The sequence below is a fragment of the Anoplopoma fimbria genome, chromosome 20 (assembly GCF_027596085.1).
Source record: "Anoplopoma fimbria isolate UVic2021 breed Golden Eagle Sablefish chromosome 20, Afim_UVic_2022, whole genome shotgun sequence".
Taxonomy (NCBI): Eukaryota; Metazoa; Chordata; class Actinopteri; order Perciformes; family Anoplopomatidae; genus Anoplopoma; species Anoplopoma fimbria.
Window position 1 is genome coordinate 9,155,431 of NC_072468.1, and position 10,199 is coordinate 9,165,629.

At 44.3% G+C, this 10,199-nt stretch overlaps 1 protein-coding gene across 1 annotated transcript in view; it reads left to right on the plus strand.

The window, feature by feature from the left end:
* mms22l (MMS22-like, DNA repair protein) overlaps positions 1-9,948 on the plus strand; it is a 19,186-nt gene extending 9,238 nt beyond the window's left edge. Inside the window, exons 15-26 of the mRNA XM_054621265.1 lie at positions 1-130; positions 3,534-3,715; positions 4,076-4,226; positions 5,035-5,150; positions 6,071-6,213; positions 6,452-6,608; positions 6,727-6,872; positions 7,008-7,219; positions 7,410-7,576; positions 8,363-8,459; positions 8,609-8,776; positions 8,956-9,948. The exon at positions 1-130 is cut by the window's left edge and continues 160 nt beyond it. Coding sequence (XP_054477240.1) covers positions 1-130; positions 3,534-3,715; positions 4,076-4,226; positions 5,035-5,150; positions 6,071-6,213; positions 6,452-6,608; positions 6,727-6,872; positions 7,008-7,219; positions 7,410-7,576; positions 8,363-8,459; positions 8,609-8,776; positions 8,956-9,031 — 1,745 coding nt within the window. The 3' untranslated portion in view covers positions 9,032-9,948. The remainder of the gene's footprint in view (positions 131-3,533; positions 3,716-4,075; positions 4,227-5,034; positions 5,151-6,070; positions 6,214-6,451; positions 6,609-6,726; positions 6,873-7,007; positions 7,220-7,409; positions 7,577-8,362; positions 8,460-8,608; positions 8,777-8,955) is intronic.
* The last annotated feature ends 251 nt before the right edge of the window (positions 9,949-10,199 follow it).

Here is a 10,199-nt window from a genome sequence, read left to right on the forward strand (position 1 = left end):
CGAGCACCAGCCTCAACCTATCCGAGGAAAAGCTGCTCAACGAGGGCTTTGATTGGTTGCTGCGCGCTTGCCGCCTCTCAGAGCTGAATTCGGCCCTTGGCTTTCTGCAGATTGTCCTCGCCCAGCTCAGGTGAGACAGTCTGGTGTAAATACTCACCAACCCCCCCATTATCTCCTAGTTTTTCTCAGTTTCTCTCATTCCTTTCTTTCACCGATACCTTCTCCCTCACAGATAGTGGACACATTCAGACAAATGTTTTCTGGCAAAGGCCAAGCTAAGCTTCTATTAAAATCTGATAAAAGGCCACAGCAGTGGAGAGCGATCTCCTCTGCTCTTCCCCACCCAGCCCCAGAGTCCACTCACTTCTCACACTGACAATGGGTGGATTGTGCTGTCAGCAGGAATGAGTGTCTGTAAAGGCCCTGTGTTGCATTGAGGCCCCTGTTAGTCTCAGCAGACCTAGTGGCCCCCATGTCACCCTCACCAGGTGCTGGCGAGGCTCTGAGTAGAGTTACAGGCCCGAGGGACCCTCCATGGACCCTCCTGTCGCCGTGGGGACAGCGGCAGTGCTGTGAGTGAGTTTGGAGACCATGGTCAGTAGGGCGTCAGGACGGGTTCAGCAGCGGGACACGGGTGTTCGTTACACGTTCGACCCCAGCTGAAGGTCAGAGAGCCACAGCTGAAACAGTGTCTGTTTATGTGGGGAGGTAGAGGTGGGAACAGAAGGGAGAGTAGAGATACAAATCAGGTGAGACTGGAAGGCTTTGGAGTGAGGAATGATGTGTGATCCTTCACTGTAGATTTTCAGTTAAAGCTGGTGTTGAAGAGTTGAGTGTCACCTTGCTTAGTTTGCAAAAATTCTTTACTTTAGTAATGTAGTATAGCAAGAAGTACTTATGCGTAAGTGTATAAGTTTCTTGAATGTATACACTTATATCTGTTATTATTCAACAAGCAATTTGTTGTATATTAGCAAAGTGCTGAAAGCAACAGTAAGGCAGAACTCAGAACTTAGTTATTGCAATTTCTACCATTTTTGCGATTATCAATAACATTATCAAATATTTTCCTCATATCTTGCTGCCCTAATGTAAACTCAAAATTCACTCTTCCTCTCCACCAACTCCTGACGAAAAAATGTAGCTCTTTAGAGGCTAAATGCTATTTTTTTTTATACTCAGCGCTGTAGACACATTTAAATTTATTACAAAAAGTATTATTAGTAGGTATATATTCCAGGTTTTGCTGCATGTCTCTGTAAGTATGAGATTTCCTAAATCCCTACTTAGCCCATAGGAACATACTGTGGTCTTTACTGACTAAAAACGATTACTGTCACTTTATACTTTCACCACTTACAAAAGGTTAATAAATGAGCTGAAACACTAGAATTAGGACATTGTAAAGTTAAGTGTTACCGAGCCCCCTCCCTGATTCATGTAGGTGTATGATTGCCTTAACTCTCCACTGTATTGTTCCACCCTGCACACACACTCACACACAAACCTACACACCTCCCTGTGCCCACACACCGAAAAAAAGAAGCACTAACCTCAGTGTACTCCTCTCTTATTCCAACGCTGGGCTCCTATAACATAGTAGCTCGTTAGCTTTGACTAATTCCCAAACTTCCCATCTGAGATCTTGGGGTTGGAGGCCACACATTTGCACATTAATGGCCAAGAAGAGAGAGAAGAAGGGGAACTCCCAGAGGCCGTCTGTGTTATGGCCCGGACCACGCTGACCCATTTAACCAAATAATAAAAATAGGAAAAAAACACCATGTTCTCTCATTCCAATCCGTCCCACCAAATTAAACATAATTCTTCGGTCCTGGCAATTCTCGGTATCTCTTTGTGATTAATGCCTTTTCTGTGACACAATTAATGGGCAATTATGTAGCTTGGCAAATTCAGCCTGTGCATCATTATGTCTACTGAGAGCCGCGTTGAATCCGCACACATTAAGAGAATTATTCTGCCAACGGCTGAGGACGCGGAGGGTCCGAGCGCTCACTCTTGATAGCCATCGCCATGGTGCTGAGGCAGGAAGCCAGTCCTGGGCATAATTCCCCAGTTTTATTCCTTCCCATGACCCTCTGCTGTGGGAGTGTGGGGGTGGCGCTCGTTGACGAGGTGAGCAGGCGTTGGCACACCATGTTGGATCTGTTGTAGGGACAAACAAGTAATCCCCATCTCCTTAGCGCGATGAAATACAAGCCTCCCTGTGAAGTGTTTTCCTTTGTGAGCATTAAGACCTTTTACTGGATATTGAGCCTTCCTTTTCAAAGTCAAGGACAACCGCTGTTGGGTCACTTATGAGAAATTTAAAAACAGTTACACCTATGTTTTTTGATCGTGATACATGGACAATTTATTAAACAGAAAGTGGACATGGATTGAATTCAGCTTGTGCCTGTGTTTGTGTTTGATATGTCATTGTTGGGATGCTATATTGTATTTTATGCATCTGCATCATTTGATGCAGCTGGGGGAAGGGTTAAACAGGGTCCCTAATGGTGTGTGTGTGTGTGTGTGTGTGTGTGTGTGTGTGTGTGTGTGTGTGTGTGTGTGTGTGTGTGTGTGTGTGTGTGTGTGTGTGTGTGTGTGTGTGTGTGTGTGTGTGTGTGTGTGTGTGTGTGTGTGTGTGTGTGTGTGTGTGTTAGTTTGTACACGTTGGAGGAAGCCGCAGCGAGGAGGATTAAGTGGGGTCTCTGATGATGTCTTGTACAATGAGGGTTGATGGGTGTGAAAGGCCCATCCCGCAGTAGTAACGAGGCTAATGAATTCAGACTCTAATCGATTGTCTCAGCTCTCCCTGGATTAGATGCAACCTTGCTGGAAGGGAAGGCACTGCTTGTGCTTGTGTGTGTGTGTGTGTGTGTGTGTGTGTGTGTGTGTGTGTGTGTAGTCTGCTACTATGTACACAATAGTAGCAGACTAGAGTGTGTGGTTTAGGATGGGATAGAAGGGGGGGGTAACTAGTTTTTCAGTCCTTCCCCGGCACACCTCAACCCCGCTTCCCCATCCCATCCGGGCGGATGAGGGGGGACAGGAGGATCATCTCCAGTCTAAATGAGATTACAGCTCCTTCAGCTGCTTATCTGGGCTAATGCCAGCCACTGCGGGGCTGCTGTATCGGCTGGGGCCGGGGCCAGGGATGAGCTGGAGGAGCCAAAGTATAGTCTGTGTACAGGGGATCAGCATTAGGGCTGCTCCACTCTATGCCTGTAATATCCTCCTCTCCTTCCCCACCTCTGCCTCCACCCTGCTCTGCTCCACACTGCAGCGCACCGCCGCACGCAGTAATCCCCCAGGAGAGAAGAAAGGCAAAACACATGAAGAAGGAGAGAGAGAGAGAGAGAGAGAGAGAGGGAGAAACAGGGGAGCAAAAAAGAAATGGATTTGAGAGAGTAGAGGGCGGAGTTGGATGGTGTGGTACATGGGAGCACAGCACTATGTTTGGATTTTGTGTCAGACAGATTTGTTTATCTGCTTTCTTTGTGTGTGTGTGTGTCTGTGTGTCCTTTCAGACGGGTCCATCAGCGCAGTGTCCAGTCGGCGCCCGCACCGGCCTGGGCTCCTGGTAACGGCAGTGTGGTGAAAGAGCGCCACCTTGCGGTAGCAGCAGCACTCTGGGCGCACTTCTTCCCCTTCCTGCGCAGCCTACGCCTCTCCCAGACCCCTCCGGCACAGCTGGCAGATGCTGCTGCAGGTCGGTAACGCCCATTGGGAGGAAGAGGAGACACTGAGTGGAGGGAGGAAAGGGCTGCAGGAGGACAGGGTGGGGGAGACGGGAAAGAGTTTGGACAAGAGTTCAACCAAAATGGATTTGTGACCGCCAATACTGATCATTTTTGAGTGGAAGCCAGCATTTCACACGAAGGCAGAGCATTTGAATTGAATTTGGAGGAGAGAAGAAAATTAGTAGTTAGGAAGGAGGATGAGATGATTTAGGGAAGAGAACATGGTAAAACATTGAGACAAATAAGTCGGGGCGCATGGCTCCAATTCTTACACTGCATTTTATTCATGCATCTCAAAAAGTTAAAACAAAAAGTTTCATCTTCCTCAGGATTCACCCTGTTGGCCTTTGATCTGCCCAGCTCCGCCCCCCAGGACCTTCAGCCCCACCCAGTCCAGTCCATCATGCAATGCTTTGGCTGGGACGACATGGTTCAACCAGCTCTGATAACTCGATACCTCACCCATCTGCTCCTAAACAGGTACATTTGGCCTTTGAGATCTACCCTTTGTACCTTTTTACCTCAATCCCAAAGCCATTCCATCACATCAGTCCTACTGGGAAAACATCAGGTCGGTCTGACAGGGAAAGATGACCACTTGAACCTGTCAGCTATCATGCTTCATCGTGGTGACAAAATCGTTTTTGACAACTCCTGTAGGTATATTGGGTGCTATCTAATTAATAGATTAGACAGTCCTTGTTATGATTGAAATAGGTTTGAATGAAGAAATTGCTCCCATGCCTCTAAACTGATTCCAAAAGGGTACAATGTCATTATTTCAACCAAGGCCCTCTTCAGACGTTGCCAAGTGATATTAAGGTGCAACACCTGATTACAAAGTCAGAAGATTCACACTCTTATTTATTGTTTCGAAGTACCAGTCTGCCAAGCCTTCATCCACTACTGTTTGAGCTGTTAGAAATATGTTATTTATAAAATGAAATAACCCTTTCATTCCTGTGAACTATGCAATTAAATTACCACGCCTTAGAAATACATTTTCAGCTCCCTGTATCCTTCTAGACTCATCATTAAAAGCTGTATGTCAACTCAGAGGAAATCTGATGAAAAGAGGCATTTATGTGTTTCAGACACAAGTGGATCTCAGTGTTTATGGCTTGGCGTTGACATTCTCCTGTCAGAATACAAAAAAAGATGACCACTTCAGCACAATGAGGCATTGATTGTGAATTTCAACATTGACATTAATGTTAAGTGTGCTCGTGTATATGGTTTTTGCCACTCACCTATTGAATGTTTGATATTTCATGTCCTCGCTAAACAGTGATTCTGCCGTTGTCGGGTCCAGCTCTGCACAAACCCTGTCAGTGAGGGCCTGGATCCGCTGTGTTCTACAGCAGCACCTTCAGAAGAACCCAGATGGGTCCGACAGCAGAACAGGTAATGCCACTGAGTCTACAATGTCATAAAAAAATAATAAACAATCCATTGAACACACGGCAAACTTTACTTCGACACAGATGTTTATGGAATTTCTGGCATATTAGGGAATTCAGAGAGGTGTATCACCAAACAATGAAGGTTGACAAATTTATAAAACTCAAACTCTTTGGGTAAGACAGGAAGGATCTGAATTATTTTTTTCATATAACATGTACTTACTTTTCAGATTACTAGTTTCTACGTAAACCCTGAGTGGAAGTGAGAAAAAACAATTCTGCTTTTCCTTTTTTTTCTCTTTTGTGTTTATGACTTAAAACCTCATGTAAAAAAAAATATATATTTATATAGAAGTTTAGCATGGATAATCTTTATGTATTTACTTTTCATCTGTGATATCGTTTTGCCATGATCATTTTTTGGGTTTTGTTGTAATACTATTTTCAGCCACAAGAGGCTTACTACCCCATGTTCAAAATAGGAATTAAAAAATGAGTTTTAATTTCTTAATACACTCTAAACACAAGGTACATAATGTGTGTGGCAAGTGATGTAACATAACTGTCATGTTTTCTTTTGGCTATAAATGGATACAATCTGTGGTAATTTGCCGTCCTTTTTAGAACATGTTTTAGTGGTCCACTTCAGCCTCTAGTGACCTAAATGAGTATAACAACAACAAACGCATTTAATAGTTGTTTTTTTCATTCATTTTAGGGGGCCGGTTACATCAACAAACATTTTTTAGAAAGGTTGTTGTACCCAAAAGAAAATAAATCTCCATGACCCCTTACTCTGCTCCCAATTGAGAAATTGTTCCATCTTTCTGGAAAAAAATTGCATGATCTTACCTTTTACCTGTATGTATCAGAGATGAATGATACATTATTATTGAAATACAACGCCTCTTTTGCTTCCAGGCCGGGATGTGGAGGGGCAGTTGTGTGAACTGACCCGGCTCGTGCTGAGACTTCCTGACGTGGACAGTCTTCTCCAGAGAGCGGGCCTCCAGCCCACAGCCTCAAGGCTCGAGCCCACTGCAGCCCTGGAGGTTTTTGTCAAGGTAACGCATTCTCACACAGAGTTTATGAAGGATGTCTAAGATTTACACTTCAATGTCCCTGACCCTGTCTCCTCATCCTCAGTTAATGTACCCAGCATGTCTTACATCTTAGATCACCTTTACTGAGGTCTGCACTAGATGTGATGTATGCGTCACTCCGGTCTCCGGTACCACAGCAGCCTGTATTTGTAAGAAGATATTTTCATTTATCCTCTCATCTGCTCTGTCATGGTGTCAGGCTGTCGGCAGTGTGTACAGCGGTCTGCAGGTTCTGTCCGAGCGTTCTGCCATGGTGACCAGAGCCCTGGACTACATCGGTGACATCCTGAAACACATCAAACCGTCTCTAGTCAGCAAGAACCAAGAGGGACTGCAGCTGGTTTACTGGGCTGTGGGTAGGTGCAGACCGTATGCACTTCAAACACATTATACAACAGACACAGCTTCAGGAGCGCTATTATTTTAATCATTACTGTTGTTTGTCTGACTCTTGTTTTCTTCTGTTTGATTCAGGTTGCATAGTGAAGCACTGGAGCCCCCTGCTGGCCACATCTAAAGCCCAGCAGCTTCTGTTCCGAATTGTGGACGTGCTGCTGCTTCCACACAACATCACACAGCAGGACAAAGCTCTCAGGGACAGCCTGCCTCTATATTTACAGGTTAGGGCGGACATTTATAAAGTACCCTTGGTGTTATGAAACAGACCCGAAACCCTAACCAAAACCCTTTTCACTTCTCATGTCTGTAGTTTGTTCAGATGTTTTCGTTGACTCTTTTCTTTTATTCCTCTGCAGGGTCTCTCAGTGGCTTCCAGCGTGTCTCAGTCTCAGGGCGCCCACCTGAAGCAGCAGCTCCGCTCTGTGACCCGCAGATATCTGGACCATTTCCTTCCCACTTCGCCTTCCATAGGCGTCATAGCCAACCACCCAGTCCTTCTAAGTGCCTGTGAGGCCACCGCAACTCCCCGAGGAGCAGCGCTGAGGAGGACCATCCTGGAGGTGCTCTGGTAAGTCTCTAGAGCTAGGGTGTTGTTGTCCTGTCATGGCCCCAGGAACCACCTGACTTTGACATTCATTTTTAATTATACTCGTAGACACATTCTTGTTGATATCATTTCTTGTTTTTACACTGTTTCTCCAAAAATATATTTCTTAAACAATGCTGTTATTCTTGTGTGTCCCTTTCCAATTTTTCAGCGAGAGCTTCCTGCAGTTTAAAGGCCACGCCCCTCCTCCTCGGCTAGCGGCGGTCCTGATGTTCCTACTGGAGCTTCTCAGACGAAACAGTGACTCAGACCCCGCCCTCCTCACTCTGCCCCTCCCCTCGCTGCTCCGCTGCGTGATGCTGGTTAACGAACCGCAGGGTAAGATCAAGCTTGTGCATACTCGCAAAGAATAAATCTGGAGCTTATAAAGTGTCGTTTTGTGTGTGAGCGCCTTCTAATTGTCGATATAGAGGGGCATCCTTTGGTTCCACTTGGTGCCGCGGTCCTCAGAATGTCCTTGTCTAGCAATTTTGGTCAATCGGTGGAAGAAACAAGTTGATTGCTATGAAAAAAACGTTCAGTTATCTACATAACCACAGTTCTCTGAGTAATAAGAAAGGAGTGTCTCTGCTTGTTCCTGTGTAAAAAGGAAGATGGGCCATTGTGTCCGCCCTGTTTTTAGGAAGAGGGTAACTATATTACCTGATACTCACAACCTTTGTTATATTCAATCCTGACTGGCATAATGTTTCCTGGTGCTTCTGATGTCATACAGGAAATGTTCCTAATGTGAGCCACTAATAGGACCAAGTTTCAGTTATAAATAATAAGTTGTTTAACACAGTGATGAATGTATGTATGGCTGCAATTTTGATTATTTAACGTAAATGTTATGTCCTTTTTTTTTTTCACTCAAGGTTCTCCATAATAACTCTGTCCAGGCATGCATTTGCTGCAGCTTCACTTCACTACTCAATAAATGCTGCAATTATAGTACTTATTTACTATCAGCAAGATGGTTGCAAACATGTCCTTAATGCTTACAGTTTTCATCAATCCTCACTTTGGGGCAAATTACACAGAAATAAAAAAACAATCAAGTTTGTGTTTTATAGTAGTCTCTGAAGGGCTGTGTATTTTCTTTTGGATGTTGGTTCTGTGCAGTGAGGAGGACGAGCACAGACGCCTTACAGCTTGTGGTGGAGCGATGTGCTGCTGCATCTACAGCCGGGCCGTGCGACCAGATGATCGCTGTCTTGCGGTAATTGACAATAATGTATAGCAATAAAGAGCTGTGCGGCGCCGGATGCACAAGCCCTGACACAGTTACCGTAGGAACTATCTATTTCACATTAAAGCCTCTTTTATCCTTCACGGTTTCTACTGTTTGTGTAATCCCAATGCTCCTAGGTCGTTTGTGGAGGACAACGAGGGAGTCTACGACAGGCAGGTGTACGGCGTCCTGGAGACGGTGGCGGTTTTAGACTCCTCTGTGGTTCAAGCTCTCATTCCCAACCTGTCTCTGAGTCTGAGAAACACGGAACGCAAGAGAGGACTGGGCAGGAACATCGCCTTGAGGTGAGCAAGCGAATGAATCACATCATGGAAGCCACGTAGACAGCATTCATCACCTTGAACTATTTATAAGTTGTCTAGACAATAAGAAGGTGTAACGTACACAACTGGAAATGTTCTTTAGCTGTATGCTTTATTGAATGTGTCCACTAATGTGACTGCTTCATGTCTCTTTGTAACAGGAGTGCATACAGGAAGTTGCTGTGCCTCCTCGGGGAGAGTGGGCAGGCAGAAATGACCAGTTTGGAAGCGGACTGAGAAGGGTTCTCTTTTTAAAAGGACCAGCTCCAAGAACCACTTGTTAGTCATACAACCTTCTTTTTTTGTGCCAAATGTCTTAATTTGGTCATCAGAAAATGACAGTGCTGCTAATCAGGGTATCCCAGAAAATACGAGGGTTCAGTGCATTTCATTAGCTGTGTTAATGTCAATACCCTGCTGGAGTAGTATGCTGGAAAACACAGAGCGGATATATGAAACTGTGAATATGTAATTTGCCTTAACAGCTGTATTTTTTTCTCTTACCTGTAGTGCTATTTATGAATCTGGATTGTTTTGGTGTGAGTTTGCAAATTTTGGAGATCTCGACCCTAGAGATGTCTGCTTTCTCTTGAATATAATGGAATTAAATGTTGTTGTTGGAACCATTTCACAATACCGAACTACAACAGCTACAGAAGAAAGAATACTAAGCACCAGATGTAAACATCAATATTGTCCTCCTCGGCTGAGCTGTAACGTTAGCTAGCTCAGAGGTGCTGGGTGTGCATTGTATCGGTTTCGGAAGAGAGACAATAGTTCCTACATGAAACTGCTCACAACAAGGACTGTGGATTATCTTGAGAAATCGGGTCATGATTTCTGGAAAGATGCATTACTGTTGAGTTTTTACAAATCAAACTGAGTGCCATTTAGTTCAATTATATTGTAGAGAAGGCAGACATTTCTACAACCAATATCTCCAAAACTCTCCACCTAAACAACTAGATTGATAAATGGCACTACAGGTAAGAGGAACAACATCTTTTTAGATTTTGGGGTGAACTGCCCCTTTTTATAGAATCGGTTCCAATCATGGAATATAAACATGCTATCTTCCGGTTGTATATATTGTACATATTGTAAAGAAGGTGTAGTTTTACATTCTGGCAGATACATTATTAGTTAAATAAAATGTGACAATAAATATGAATGTTCTTTTCATTTCAGCTCTGTAGTGAGAGAAGTGAGGAACTCGTGCACCGAAGTGAGCACAGACTATTCATACTTATACCATCAGGTGCTGGATCAGTCTCTACTCGGTTGGCACTCTGAATTGCAGATTTAATGACAGTTGTGGGTGAGCCAAAGAGTTCAGTAGCAAAAAAAAAAAAAAAAAAAAAGTAAAGGAGAGGAGAACTGTTTGTTCCGATTCTCTCTCGCCCTT